Source organism: Limulus polyphemus, unplaced genomic scaffold (assembly GCF_000517525.1).
Source record: "Limulus polyphemus unplaced genomic scaffold, Limulus_polyphemus-2.1.2 Scaffold2014, whole genome shotgun sequence".
NCBI classification, from domain to species: domain Eukaryota; kingdom Metazoa; phylum Arthropoda; class Merostomata; order Xiphosura; family Limulidae; genus Limulus; species Limulus polyphemus.
Window position 1 is genome coordinate 174,952 of NW_013667624.1, and position 16,723 is coordinate 191,674.

General features: G+C 31.9%; 1 protein-coding gene across 1 annotated transcript in view; it reads right to left on the reverse strand.

The window, feature by feature from the left end:
• The window catches only part of LOC106465657 (adhesion G-protein coupled receptor D1-like), a 48,060-nt gene that overhangs the window by 8,701 nt on the left and 22,636 nt on the right, over positions 1-16,723 (reverse strand). The window contains exons 12-18 of the mRNA XM_013925892.2: positions 12,984-13,110; positions 12,485-12,588; positions 9,183-9,285; positions 8,551-8,698; positions 8,248-8,311; positions 6,577-6,643; positions 6,023-6,105 (exon numbers count right to left, since the gene is read on the reverse strand). Coding sequence (XP_013781346.2) covers positions 6,023-6,105; positions 6,577-6,643; positions 8,248-8,311; positions 8,551-8,698; positions 9,183-9,285; positions 12,485-12,588; positions 12,984-13,110 — 696 coding nt within the window. The remainder of the gene's footprint in view (positions 1-6,022; positions 6,106-6,576; positions 6,644-8,247; positions 8,312-8,550; positions 8,699-9,182; positions 9,286-12,484; positions 12,589-12,983; positions 13,111-16,723) is intronic.

The window sequence follows — 16,723 nt, forward strand, 5'->3', positions numbered from 1 at the left end:
CGAGTCGAGCGCCGTAACCACCTGGCCATGCCGGGCCGCAGAGGATGAACAAAAACTTTAAAAACTTTCTGTCTTCTACAGCCTGCAAGTGTTTGGAACACTGATCCATGCAAATGTTATTGTCTTTAAATAAATCAATCAAAACATTGCTCCAACTTCATCATCAAATTGTGTGAGTGAATGCGTTATTACTGATATATAATTTCATAAATCTACGACTTTACTGAGACAGAAAATAGTTCTGTAACTTGAATTATTAACCAATATTCTCAAATATACAATTTTATTAAAATGCTTTATTTAATGTTACAAAACTATTCCAGGTTAAACTCTGTACAAAAGTTAGCCACATAGGATTCTAAAATCTGCAAAATTTGTTAATTAATATTAAAGGAATAATAATGTTTTCTTAAAAATGCTTTCACAAATGAAAAATTGAGTTATCAAATCTTTTCAGTTAGAAAATAATAAAAGTATGGAAGAACAGGGCTAACTGGATACAAAATTACAATTAATTTTCTCATTTTATTCCCCATTCAACATGAAAATCATCTAAAATATAGAATAATTACTATATTCATTGAAAAACATGTTAAACAAATTCACATTTATTAATCATTTGATGTTCGGTTTATAAAAAATAAAATTCAAAGTCTTGTGGCCCGATTAACTGGGACCAATTGAATTAAAATCAACAAAACCTAAGACATATAAACATATTTATTTATTGTACATTGAGTTGAGCTGAACTATTATAACTCACAATAAATTGAATAACAGCAAAGAGCTGTAAATGCCCACCTATCATACAGCTATATAATGAAAAAAGGCAATTGAGAATTAAGAGAGATCATGTTAATAAGGCCTCCACTTTTTTCATGATAGATTGGGGTGGAAGTTTTAGTAAGAACATAAGCTAAAGGCTTGTGTGTCCCTCTGTCTTTTGAACCATTCTATGGTGTATCTGTCATTATATTTGTTTTTTTTTCATCTCCTTGTAATCCTTCTGGGTTTTGCTTTTAGAAATAGTTAAAGCTGAACTGGAGTGATGATCAGTGGGCCTGTAACAGACATTGGAGATGTTTCAACAATAGTTCCCACAGAAGAATGGTCTATCAGTTGACCACCTGGTGATTTCCATGCAAAGGAAGTGGATGGTAAATTTTCTGGATCCTCCTCTGTAGGAGCAGGGGCTAGTCTATCCCTTACACTTCCAGGTGAAAAAATCATCGTCAGTGAAGACAACCAGATTGACTATTCTGGATGACTAAAAACCTTGACAGATGTTTCAAGGAATAAATTTCAAAAAATTTTAAAGGGACAAAAAGGAGCTTATTAGCCCATAAAGGTTGTCCCATCCAGCTCTCAACTATAACCACTCCTTACTACTCATGTATTCATCCAATCTTTTCTTGAACTCAGTTAAATTTTCTGCCACCACCACCCTTGAAGGTAGCTCATTCCAAAAGTCAACCACCCTGTTTGAAAAGTAATACAATTTGATGGATCTATATTATCAATACCCTTAATCTTAAACACTTCAATCAAATCCCCTCTGACTCTTCTCCTCTCCAAAGAAAACAAGTTTAGAGATTTTTAGTCTCTCCTCATAGAACAATCCCACCATCCCAGGTATCGTCCTAGTGACTCTTCTCTGAACCTTCTTTAACAATTCAATGTCCTTCTTGAGGAAGGGAGCCCAAAACTGTACACAGAACTCTAAATGAGGCCTTACAAGAGATCTATACAGTGACACAACAATATCTCTTTTCTTATATTCAATATTTCTATAGATGCTAACCAAAATCCTGTTAGCCCTATTGCTAGCTACAATACACTATTTAGACGATTTTTCTTCAACCACAATATTTAATGTATTCCCATTTAAATTGTAACAATAACTTGAATTGTGAAAACCTACACGCATCACCTTACATTTTGGATACTTAAACATCATCTGCCATGTACTGGCAGAATGCATCAAATGATCTAAATCTCCCTGTAAGTCTGCAGCTTCTTTGATACGGTTAGCCACTCCAAAAACTTAATGTCATCTGCAAACTTCAAAATTTTGTTACTCATTCCAGAGTCAATATCATTAATATAAATCACAAACAGCAGAGGACCCAGCACAGAGCAATGAGGCACACTGCTTGTAACTGTGATCTAGTCAGATCTATCTACATTTATTATTACTCTCTGCTTTCTACTCTCCAGCCAATTTTCTATTCAATTTAATAACATTTCCCCCACACCCACAGATTTAATTTTTGTAACAAGGCTTTTGTGAGGCACCTTATCAAATGTTTTCTGAAAATCAAGGTAAACCAAATCCACAGTATTTCCTTCATCAACTCTTTCATTAACATCCTCAAATAATGTCAGAAGATTTGTTAAACAAGACTTTCCCTTAGAGAAACCATGTTGGCTCTTTGACACTATCTCAAACTGCTTTAAGTGACTCTACAATGCATCTTTAATAACACTCTCCAAAACTTTTCCAACAACTGAAGTAAGACTAACTGGCATATAATTGTCTATCATCTCCTTTAAATATTGGACTAACAATAGCCAGCTCTTAATACTCTTCCAATACTCAATGACCTATAAAAAAATATTAATTAGAGGTTCACAAATAAAATCTAAGTTTCTTTAAAACTCTAGGAGTAAAGTTGTCTGGTCCAGGGATTTATCAATTTTGAAGTTTCCCAACATTTCTCTTACAATTTCAGAACACAAAATGATATCATTTACATCAATATTATTTCCATACATTAAATGCTCTGGTTAAGGCATAATACTTGCATCTTCCTTTGTAAAAACTGAAGAGAACATATAACTTAATATGTTTACCATCTCATAATCTTCCAAAATCAGCTCCCCACTATCATTTTTAAGAGGCCCAATCCCCATCCTAACATTTGGCTTACCCATCACATACCTAAAGAATTCCTTATTGTTTGATTTAACTCTCTCAGCCAACCCTCTTTCATATACAGTTTTTGCCCTTTTAACTTCCTTTCTAACCAGCTCTCTTGATTTCCTATAGTGCTTCAAGTTCTTATTATTTCTAGTAAGCTTAAGTTTCTTAAATTTATTATGTTTATCCTTAATATGATCTCTTAAGCCTTTATTAAACCATACTGGCTTATTCTGCTCCATTGCCCTTTTTTTCTGTAGGGAATATGTATGTTCTCTATGCATATCAATTTTTCCCTAAATGCTTCCCACATCTGTTCAAGATCCCCTCCCAACTCTTTAGTCCAATCTACAGAAGCCAGATCACATTTCATTCCATCAAAATTTGCTTTTCTGAAATTTGGAATCAGGGTACTATTCTTCTTCAATTCTACATATAGTAAAATCTCACACCTAATAGTGCGATGGTTGCTTGTACTTATATGCTCACCAATCACAACTCTGTCTATCATATTCACACCTGATGCTAATATTAAATCTAATATAGCTTCCTCTCTTGTATGTTCCATCACCAGTTGGTGTATAATAGTATCCTGAACAATTTCCAAAAACCTATCCCCCTCACTATCAGACTCAAAATTTTCCCAATCAGTAGCCCTGAAATTAAAATCTCCCATAATAACAACATCTTTTTCAGCTACCATTCTGATCTCATTATACAATTTCTCATTAACTTTCACATTCTGACCCGGTGGTCAATGACAAATCCCAATTACAAGACTTCCCTTTATATCCACTAACACTAACCTAAACTTACTCAACCTCATTGCTACTTTCATTAATATGCTCTAACTCAACAGGATGCAATTCACACCTCACATATAAAGCTACTGCTCCCATTTTTTTTCAATACTCCATCTCTAGTAAATAATCTAGTATTTCAAGAAATTTCTCTCATCACAATTGTTCAAATCCAACCAAGTCTCAGTAATACCCGTATCAAAATCCTCAGTTTTGACAACTGCTTTGAACTCATTACTTTTATTTCTAATACTCCTAGCATTACAACAGTAACAATTAATCATAGATTTTAAAATACGTTTATGTTTTATGCCTGTTGTACATGTTTTCCTGTCAATTATATTTCCTATTTTATTAATACAATAGCCCTCATCTCTGTCTAGCCCTAATTTAAAACTACCACTACAGCTGAGTTAATATCTCTTGCTAACATGCTAGCCCCTGCCTTGTTTAAGTGTAAGCCATCCATTCCAAAAAATTTAACTTTCCCATTAACATTATCCCACAATGATGACAAAACCTTGTCGAAACGTTGTACACTTGCTGTTATGTTAAACTTATATTAAAGTTTTTCTTCATTACCCATTCAAGCCATCTCCAACCATTATTAGTCTCAAAGTGGGTTCCTCGTCATCGAATTATCCCACAAAGGCTAAGATGAAACTTTTCCAAGCAAATAATTGACATCATAAATGGTGATTGGCTGTGCTGGATGATTGCTCATTTGTATATTGCATGCACTGTTTAAATATCTTTCAATGATCCAAATACCAATACATCAAGTGCCAGCAGCATGGGAAGAATATCAAAGAATATTTTTGTTTGGCAGAATCTAAGCTGGCAATGCTTAAGTGATTTTCATGATTGTCCAACAAAACGAGCTTTGATTGTTTCTTCAGAACATCACAGAAAAGGTCACTGAACAACCATCTGTACTTAGTAAGTGCACGCACCTGCACTTTCAACTGGGGCACCTTTTAATATGTTTGGTTTAAATTGCACATGAGAAAATACTAAAAATGATGGTACAGCCATTCCTGTGGCTCCAATGATGCAGCACAAAGTCACTAGGTTCCCTTTTTTTTTGCTAAAGTTACTTGGCATACTTTCTTCTGTCCTTTAACAGCTGTCATTTTTGGCTGCTTGTGAAATTTGTAATGTTCCATAAGTCCTCAAAAATTGGAAAAGAAAGCTTCCGCATTAATTTTGTTAAAGCTAGTAGAATAGCTGAGATTTGTTTGGCCAAGAGCATATAAGAAAAAAAATGATTTTCTTACATCATAAATGATCGTAGCCACTCAACAAAAATCTTATGATTTTTTTTGCCAGCTTTTTTTAGTTGTCTTATTATTGGTAAGAGCAAACTCTTGTGCAAGATGGCAAGCTTCATTTGTCAATACATGATGAATATTAGTTGTGCACTAGAAAATACTGAATGAGCAGCTTTTCTTCATCCAGTGAAAAAAAAAACAAGATGTTCTTTGTTTAGATGAAAATTCACTTCACTAGGATCAGCAGCAGTTTTATTTAATTTTTTTTTGGAGTTCAAACATTGTAGCTTTTTTTCTAATCGAAAGTTCTTCATTAAAAATATAATCCACCACCTTCATCAAAGTTGTTTCTGAGTATGACCTGAATGTCATTGTTCTGATTCACTTATGTGGCACTTTACTTTTCCGTAACACAAAAAAGAAAAAAACATTAGGGCAGTCCTTGAATTTAATGCATATAAATAACAAATAGATACAACTTTGAAATAACATTCTCATCTGGGATAAGTGGGATGGGACATGGGATAAGGTGGACCAGCCCACCTCGCTCCAGCCATGACTGGTCCAGTGAACTCCACTGTAAACAATAACACCAAAATCTTCTTTGATTACATACAGTGAACTTTCAGTATTTATCAACATTTTGGATTTAATGAGTAAGTTTTCAAACGTATTTAATATGTATAAATATTACATGCTGAGGATGAGAAAATATTGAACTCTAACCCGTCAAATTCAAATACACAAGTATATAACTCAGACAAGTAATCTCTGATTGGCCATAATACACTGAGAGATGCGACTCCTAGTGACGATTCTAGATAGTACTAGCCAGCCAAAATTTCTCGCTTGTGGCTGGCCCATTTAACCTCTGCACCCAGTTCACCATGGTCTCCCCTATTATTTTTCATAATTTTTGTTTTTAAACAACCTTTAGTTACATAGGTACAAAGTCAATTGTACATCCAAATGTAATTTTTCTATATAATATCTGTGTAAACAGGAATTACTACAACAAAATAATTCCATACCTGAGAACTAAGACGACTACATGTTTTTTAATAGCTGGGGTACTTAGGTTACACACAGTAATTAAGGACCAGATGAGTGTGATCTGAAAGAGAAAGTAGCTATAGAATTTTTCTCTTTCATTTTGCAAAACAACATTACTTATGTTATATACTCTCAAATGGTATGATACTAGGGTCAAAATCATAAATTCTTTGCAACAAGACACTGTGTTTTATTAATATATATGCCTATATTATTTTTAATTATTTAGTTTTTACTTTTTAAATTCGACTTTTTATTTCAAAGATAATATTAAAGTTTTGATAAAAGTTTACACAAAGATATCTAACAGGAAAATGGATGGTTGTATTGAAAAGTAATTTTTTGTTTTTTGTGAAAGTAGTTTAACAGATTTAATAAACAAGTAAGTAAGCAAAACCCCATTAGCATGAGACCATGAATTTAAATCAACAACACAGCAAAAAAAGAAGATACTATTTAAGTGAAAATTAACTCAGAAAATAAATAGTTCTACCAGTCAAGTAAAATATAATGCTTTATTAATTTTACTTACCCCTCCAAGGGCTAAAATGGGGCCAATCAAAAGCCATTTCATTTCAGAAGTTGGACCAACCATGCATCTAAAAAATTGAGTTAGGCTTAATTTGTACATAATACAACTGATGGCTGATGCTTTTAGGCCTGAGCTTGAAATACGAAAGCAAGTTAACTCTATCACTTATTAAAATCTTAAAAAGATAGATCCCTGAAATTAAACAATAATAATATACGAATAGTTAAACATATCTTTAAGAAAAAAGTATTGTTTTAAAAGCTATTAATTTACAAGTAATATGATCAATTATATTGTTGTAACTTTATTCTTTCCTTAGGAAGGTTTTTTTTTAAATTATTTGGAGAAATAATATGAAATCCAGTCCAGATAACAAAAACAAATTATTTTATGTCTTCCTTAACATTTGTAAAAGCTTCCTTCACTTTTATAATGTTACAAGCAACAACAAATTTCATTATAAAATTGTTGGGATGCAAAGATGGAAAAAGATCAGAAACCAGAGAACATTTGGGATGGGAGGAAAATCAGGAATATGTAATGCTGATTTTCTTCCCATGCTCTCTAGCTTTTGGTCTTTTTCTGTCCCTACATCCCAACAATTTTAGAATAAAGTTTTTTGTTACTAGTTTCTGCACTTCTTATGAGCCAAATCTTGGCTTCCAGTGGGGCTTTAATTTCTAGGTGGAAGGCATCATTTCACCAACCTATTTAGTTCTATTCTATATGGAGCCATAATATAATCTGTAGATGTTACTTCTTAAGTCATGGCCAGGATATTATGTGATGTGGTAAGGAGTATACAATAGATAACCTACTTCCACATAATGCATATAATGGCTTACTGAGCAGAGACCTTGATTAGTACTTTGAGTTGTAACTAACCTAACATAGATCACTTACTGCTCTAGATATGAAAAGGCATATCCTAGAGAGTAGTGAAGTGTTTTGGTGTGCATGCTGGTCATAGGCACGCTGTGGTTTACGAGTTACAGCTGATGTAGTAGAAGGAGAAAATCAATGTTCTTGCAGCCTGTTTTCTAGATGTCAAGTAAGGTTATCCAAACTTTAAAAGCACTTTTGTTCTTGATTAATGAAGGGCTTTCCATCTCTATTCCTTTGGCTGGATTTTGCCAATGTCCTGGTGTACGTGCTACCATACACAATGTACAGGCTGCCATTTGTAACTGGACCCATCCCAACATAGAGATTACTACAACTCTCCCTGATACTTTGTAGGCCTAGCTTTAGAAATGACATTGAAATGGAATACCATGCTAATTATATTACGACTAATTTAAAAATAACCTTACTGGTACAGTTTCATAGCTGATCAATCAAGTAACTGAATGTAAATAACTGGCATTATACCAACTGAAAGTAAATTACTCTGATACTGTGCTTCACTGTTTTTCATATTTATTATCTATTCATCTTTGATGCTCCCTGAATTAACTAGATTCTTAAAGTCAAATTTATAACTTTATAGGTATTCTTGGGCTACTTTAACATCATATGCCTCCTAGCTAACATCTAAATTAAAACTTTTAAAAATATAGCTTATAACAATATGTTAGAAAGTTACTGTAGAGTTAAGAAATAATCTTTTTTGTTTACAAATAGCAGGTTTAGTATTCTAAAAAGTTCACTAATTATTTAATAGTTACTAACCTATAATCATAGCCATAATCAGGATAGATCCCTATAGAAACTCCTAAGATCACGCCAGGTATTCCTGTTGGTGAAAAGGATGAGAAGAATTGACATAATACTGAGAAATTACCTTTAAACTCATTTATTGAATTACTTTTATACAATTTTTTTTTCTACTAGATTATGTTATGCATATTGTTCATATCATGAGGTGATACATTAATTTGTGCACTGACATAGAAAACTGATTGATATGAACTAGTTGCAAGTTAATTGTGCTCATTGTCACTTCAAGTCAATAATATGTACTACACATCTTACCATAACCTATGGGTATATAACATTTTAGCTTTCCACCAACTGAACCATTAATAATAGCAGAGAACAGGGCATGAGCCTCAACAGCAAACCAAGAAGCAACAGCAATGTAGAAGAAGTGGATAAATCCAGAGAGTAGACGACATGCCTCCTAACAATCAAAATATATACTAGTTAATCGCAGTGCTGGTTACTATGCTGTATAGAAATAAAAGTAATTGAATGCTAATAGTAAATCAACACTGAATTCTTGTAGTTACTTTCATATAATTAACTTATTCAAACTTGAAGCCATCATAAACATGTGCTCTACTGTGTAACAAAATCAGATGTTGAACATAATGTCCTCTGGCTGATCCTTTATCTTTTCTAATTCTTAACTCAAATAACAAGAACATTCATGTATAAATTATAAATTTGCATAAATCACAAAAATATTGGTAATGAAAAAAGTAATCATTATACTTCAGCAAAATTACTTATTAATTTTCACTCTCCCTTACATATGTGTAATAATATAACTTGTGGCTTATTTGCAAATTTGATTTACCTAACATTTGAAGAAGCATAACTATACTGCTGTTTCTTATCTAAAAGTTTAAAGATCACAAGGAGATATGAAGCAAAGAACGTACCTCATCATCTCTCTTCCAATCACTAGCAAAGAATGATGCAAGAGCTCCGATTGCCATCAAAGCTGTGTTCAGCCTGATCAAGTGGAATTGTTCTTGTAAACCTCTGTGAATAAAACAACAATAATGAAATGAGACAACAATATGTGTAAAAAAATCGATGCAGTATTAGAAATTATTGTATGTAGAGTAACAAACACATTATGCTAAATATAAGTGAGTTTATACAATGGCCAGTTTACTTCAGACAGATAGACAAATATCTAAATCTGTATTGAAAATAAAAAAATTAATTTTAAGGATGTCATTCCTAAGAATAAGTAGTTGTTTGTCATCTATAAACATATACGGCTTTTCTTTTTAAAAATAACATATATACTCCACCACTAGATGGTTATCTATCTGGACAAAGATAGATAGTTCTAGAAAGCCTGAGAAAGAGCATGTTTGTGCTACTATTACAACCTTCCTTTTTTGTGATAGTTTGTGGAGCTGAAAATATCCAGCAATTAAAAAGTTTGAGAGAATCAATCCGGTTATTGTTAATCAGAATTTAGCACTTTCACTTGTCCTCAAATTATAAAGCTCTTACAAATTTTGATACAATTATGTCATAACAATGTTTTAAAACACTTTACTTTAAATACATAATAAAACAATGTAATAATTCATAAGGCTTCACCAATATATATAAGCCCGAGAATGCTATTTTAAAATACTTTCAAATTCAGAATGTTTTTACTAGTTTGAAAGTTTGATCAAATTAATTTAATAAAGTTTATGAACAAAGGATTATTATGATGCAATAGTAGTCTCACTTAAGAGATCTTGGTTTAAATTGATGGGAGACTTAAACAAGTATAAAAGATAAAAAGAGTTGGTTAAGTGGAAAATTAGGAAATTGAAAAAAACAACGATATGAAAAAATGTTTACCAAAAATGTAAAACTTTTTGGTAACGACTTCTTTAAATACATTAAAGGTAAGCAAAATTTTAGATGTGATTAGAGCCTAGCTTTTATGGATGGTACAAAAAGGTTCATATCTGATGATTATGAGATGGCTGGATTATTAAATTTTACTTTCTTTTCAATTTCTACTTATGAAATTTAAGCAATATTCCTCATCCTGAACCGTTGGAATGGAAACAAGATAATCACATTAATTCAGAGTTAATGAAGATATACAATTGGTAAGTTTAGAGGTTGATAAATCTCCTTGGCCAAATAAAATTTCAATGAGGGTTTTGAAGGAGGTTACATATTGGATATTTGTGTCACTTACTTCTATTTTTTCAAAGTCTTTGAATAGTGAGCAGGTGCCAGAAGATTGAAAGTTGGTTAGTGTTACTCCTCTTTTCAATGGAGGTGATAAAAATTGTTTTATTAGTTTTACACCAGTGATAGGAAAGGATTTTGAAAGTCTGATAAAAGATGCTTTGCTAAGTCATTTAACAAAGTTTAAAAGTTTGTTGGATAGACATGCATCATGTTTTACTAGGGAAAATTCTTCCTTACGAATATTTTGACATTCTTTGAAGAGGTTACTGTTGACGTTGATGAGGATAGATACAGGTGTGGATTTGACATATCTGGATTTTATGAAAACATTTGATAAGGTGCCACATAAAAGTTTGTTACAAAATTATTTATATAGATGTGGAGGCATATATTGGCTCACTTGATATAAAATTGGTTGGATGAGAGAAAGCAGAGAGTTGTTATAAACGGAGTTCGATAAAACTAGAATAATGTCTATGACACAGATGAAGGATGTTGCTGACTATGAGGAGGATGTTGCTGCTTCATGAAACAAGTTGGATTATTTGGCAAGTTGGGCAAATAAATGACAGAGGACTTTTAATTATAATATATGCAGGAAATGCATGTGTGGCATCATAATTTGAATTTTGTTACTAATTAAAAAAGAAAGAATCTTGGTGTTCTAGTTGATCAGTCTATTAAGTTAGCCAAGCATTGTTGCTAGTGGCAGGACAAACAGGATTTGAAGTTGTATCTAAAGAAATACTAAATACAAGTCAGAGGTTATAATTTCATTGTATATTTTATTGGCTAGGTCACATTTGGAATGTTGTGTTCAGTATTGGGTGCTTTACCTTAGGAAGAACATTGAATTACTGGATAGGGTTCATAGGAGAGCTAATAAAAGGATGATACCTACAACAGATAGGTTGTCATACGAGGACAGGTTAAGATCTCAGGAGCTGTTTATTCTTGAAGAAAGAAGAGTTAAAAGTTTACTGATTGAGGTGTTTAAGATTGTTAAGAGAACTGATTGTTGATACATCATTTTTTTCATACTTAATGGAAAGAATAGTAGGATTAGAAGACAATATAAATTCTGACAAAGTAGGAGTCATCTAAAGCTAAGACAGCTTTATTTTTCTAACAGGATAGTTGACTTTTTGAGTGGGTTGCCTTTAGATGTGATGTTTAAGTGAAGCTTTGTGCATTGTATTTTTATTTTAAAATTTAGTTAAGTGGAAGGAATAGCCAAGATGGACAAACATGTTTCTTGTTGGTCTTATACTATTATATGTAGATTGAAGAAATTAAACTGTCAAAGGCTTGAGGGTTTTCAAATATGGCACTACTAGCATATGTATGGGATTTCCTACATGGAAAATTGGGCCAAGGAATTGCAACATTGATTAACAGGAACTGATTAACCTGCAAGTTTCATGTGTCAAGATGAAGAAGAGATTTTTTATTATCTTAAAATAGGAAAAAAAACAACTTGAAAATATGGTCATGGAAGACATATTTCCAGAAAAGTATTCCCAAGGAAGTCAGAAGATTGAGTGGAGGAACAACATAAAGGATTAATTGGGATAAACTATGTTGGAAGGTAAAGTCAAGGACAAAAACATATCTACAGTTCATGGCATCATCTATCATCAACTTAAATTAACTTGACCAGAACCAATCACTCTAAACAATTAATGCAGAACAGATTGAGAGAAATTATAGAGTTTGTGTGTTTAAAGATAGCTCCTTAAACAATAGATTCACTTATTGAGTTATACCCTGAAAATTAAGCACATTTTTACTTCAAAAGGAGATGTTATAATGCAATTATAGCTTATTTGAGCTAAATAATTATAAAAACATTGATTAATGTTAGCATCTTACAAACCAAGATACTGATCAATCAAGATTCTAGTAAGCATTTTATTACAACAAATACAAGATTAACTGCTGACAAGAAGTTTAATCACAAGTAATGGTATATATATATAATAATAAAAATATTGGTAATGGTATACTGATTTGTGGGAATATTTACCTTCGAGATAGAATGGTGAATATATAAACAACAAGAAGAACTCCTGAGATACCATAAAGCACCCATTTAAGAAACTTAACCCAGTCTGACTCAGCTGGTATTGACTAAAACAAAAAAGATAGAAACTGACATATAAAAAGGATTCTGGGAGAAAAGGCATTTTTTTTAAATTTTCAAATCAATTTTTAGTTAAATCTTTTATGATAGAAACTGTCAACTTTATAAACATAAGTTGAAATCCTATTCTAAATTTATCTATAATTATTTTTCTATAGATGTGTAAGTATATATTATTATGTAACATACAAATCACACTTATGTATCAAAATTTTAAAAATAATGTTATATATAATGATGAATTGATTAATGTAACCTATTAAAACATATTGTAAACCAATTTTCAAATGTAAAAAAATAAGCTAAAGTGTTTGTAGCAAAAACATTATAATATTTCAGGTATATATTTTTCCCAAGATTATACAGATCACAAAATACTTACAAATGGTTTATGGAGTTTTGCCATGACAGCAAACTGACCCGGCCTAGTACAATGGCATTCAGTGGCCTCAGCTGTACTGTTGACTGTAAAACAGCCTTCATTGGTCCAACCTCCTTTGCTTGACTGCCTGTAAACATGCAAAAATCACCAATGAAAAACACTTGTTGTACAATATAAGATAAATAATAATCAGAGTCATCAAAATGCTCATATCACATTAATTAGTCTTTAATGAATTATTCAAACATGCAATAAGCTTCATAATTATAAAATTATTTTTCAGCTAATTTTCAAAAACCTGTTTTAAACTTTTAAGGAGACAAATATCAGTTTTCACGTGAAAGAGAAATGTAATATAGTTGGTGTATGTTACTTGACCCTCCACTCTCTGAACCTTTTTGCATTTCTCTTTTGTTTAGTAAGATAAAAAAAACTTCAGCATGGAGTAGGGTGTTATACTTCCCCCTTTTCTCTAAGGTTTACAAAAATAACATCTGTCAGCTTCCCTATCACATATTTTATTTAGGTGTTTATTTTTATAATTCAAAGTTATTTATCCAATCTGTTTTACAGTTTGTAGTATTTTCTTACTCTACAATAAGACAATTTATTGATATCTTTTTTACTGTATTAGATGCCTTTTATAAACGTTGTACATCTTTTTAAACAATGAAACTGTAGACCTTTCCACAAAAATTCTGAATATGGAATAGCCTTCTTACAGTTTTGGTATACACCCTTTTTCCTCTTATAATTTCTTCAGGATTCTCATCATTTCTATGCAGGTTGTTTCAATACAGTTAGCTAGTAGTTTAATTCTTTCAGCACAGGCTTGGTCCCTGGGACCAGCCTCGTAACCATTTTGTGCTTGTTATAGTTTTAATGCTATAACTTTCAAATTAGTAAGCATATGTTCACGAAATCTGATAGATTATCAGTAATCATTACAAGGCTTTCATACAAAAAATATAAGATTTTTTTATTAAGTCTTAAGGTTTGTTTTTCTCATGCCTTGTTTCTTTTCACACATTGCCTATCCAACATGCAAAGTAATTTTCATTTTAAGATTAAGAATATTTTTATGCATCAGAAAATTTTCAAATTTCACATGCGAAATCTTTATAGCATTCAAATACTCAGATAGCTATCAAACGTTTCTTAAGAAAAATCTTTGTATTTTATCTGTTATTTTCACTAATGAATTCTCTGTATGGGTTTGGTCAATTTGACTGATCTCGTAACTACCATAAAAAATTAGGAAATAAATATAAATTATGCTTTTTTCGTTCTAGAATGACTACAAATTATAATATGAAAACACAATGTTTAGATTAAATATCTTAAATCTTATTATATTGACCTTTCAGCTGTGCCTGGCTAACAATACAGAACTTACAATGATACTGCACATGTGCACTCATATTATCATATCCAATAATATAAAATTGACCTTTAGTATTTACAAAGTGACTTGTCTTGGCTGTGTTTTAGTAGACTAGTATTTAATAAAACACAGTCACATTTCAATTATTATACATGTATATACATTATCACTATTTACGAATAACTTTTTAAACTTATTTTTCTTAAAACATAGAACAGTAAATAAAGAAATAAAAAATTATTTCTTCTAGTCACGACCTTTGTACTTGGTTGCTAAGCCTCATAAAATTTCGCATGCGGAGGATATGAAACGAAATAATTTTTTTTAGGTTTTATATATATATACAGTTGAATAACCAAAAAATCATAACTTGCTATATCAATACCACAGAATTCCACTATAATGTATCTAGCTTAGTAACTAAGAATGTATTTTAGTCCAAAAAAATATGAAATTTTGAGCAGACTAAAGACTCACCCTAACAGCATGAAGATTTGTATCGAAAGAACAAAATGATGTCATAATATTTGAAAATGGCTGAGAAAGCCGCTAAAGGGACATTTTGAGCTTTCAATTGGTTATTCACATGTCATATATTGAAGTAAGTGTATATAAGGGACTGTTTCCAAAAGGAGGATCTTATTTTATATTGTAGTAATTGGTAATTTGAGTTCCTAATTCATACAAAACTATAGACATTGTATTTTGACAACACAAACATCTAATCTGAACCAGTGCTGCATTCAACATACCATGTGACACACAAAAATCATGGTTTATGTTTTTTTAATATTTACTTTTAAACTAAGACATCAAATATTGTATAATATTAAAATTTGAATTACAATCTACAGTTTGATAGTAAACTTATTGACATTAATGCATAAAATTGTAGTTCAATAAAATTTTGAATGCGAGTTGACAATTGTGATGACATGGCCTTTGACCCATGACCCTTGTGGAAGGGATTAACTTTTAAAAGGTACACTAACTAAACTTCATGGCTGACTTTTTTCATGTAGACAAATATTCAACAACATAAGAACATTTTAAGCTTTTTTCAAGTCATGGTTACAGTTACAATGAAAACTATAAAGATAAGTAACAAGTTTTTTATGGATTAGGAATAACTATGTGAGAATACTTTTTTTTTACTTTAGGCATCCATAACAAATAAAAACAAGATTAATATAGTATTTTGTAATATATTTTGTTATTGTAAAAGAAAACATAGTGAATTTTTCATTGTTTAAGAGGGAGATTTAAAATGTATCACATCTCTGAGTAGTTGTACAACAGCTGTCTTCTATTATATTATCTGGTCTGTCAGTAACTTAAGATCCAGCAAATTTCAACAAACTTAGATGATAAAAAATATTTCTAAGCATTCTCTGATGAAAAAAATGATATTTAAATGCAGAAATCTCCTTTGCAGAGCCGAAACCCCTAATGATGTACAGGGTCCAAAATATTCAAGGCTGAACCATAAACACATAGTTCAGTTTTGATCAAATGAGGGCACGACAGATCTTCAGCACGGAACATGTATCTGCTCCCTAAGAAGTAGAAGAGAGGACACAGAGGATTTTCAGTGCCTTTGTACACTAGACACAAAGCTGATCAATGTGTGGAATAAAATTCAGCCTACAGTCGAAGAACTTTGTCCCAGCCACCCAGGGAAGAACGACACCACCCAGGTGGAGCTCTAGATCATGATGCATTCTCCATTGGTGGCAAAAATGCATACAATTGGTTTTAGATGACATTAAATTGAAACCATTTGCTGTGGCCCACTACAAGAAGTGAATGAAGGCAGTGTGAAGCTACCAGTCAATAAACTTCATAGTAAACAACTAAGAGAATCACCAACATAGAGACTGTTTGTAACAGTAGGAAGAAGTTGTTCAGTGATAGCATTAATCTTAATACTAAACAGTATGACACTCAAGAAACAGCCTTGTGGGGCTCTAGCTTCCTGTTTGAAGGATCAGAACACTGTTGAAATCACTCAAACTTGGAACATCCTGTCATTTAAAAAACTACAAATGAAAATAGGTAAATGTCCACAGTGAGTGAGGGGAGGTTGTTTGATAAAAGGAACCAAACTATATGAACATTAATTACCCCCTCTAAAACCTTACAGAGACAGCTAGTCAAAGTAATAGGACAATAATTAGAAGGAATCTTGGGATCCTTCTCATATGAAAAATCCTCCTCCTGTCAAATATGTAGTTAAAACAAACAGACTAAGAGCAAGAGAGGCAGGAGAGAGAGGACTCAGCATCTCATAATGAATATTGTCACATCTAACTAATTTGCTGCTAGACTAATGTAGAGCAAAAGGGACAAATGGGCC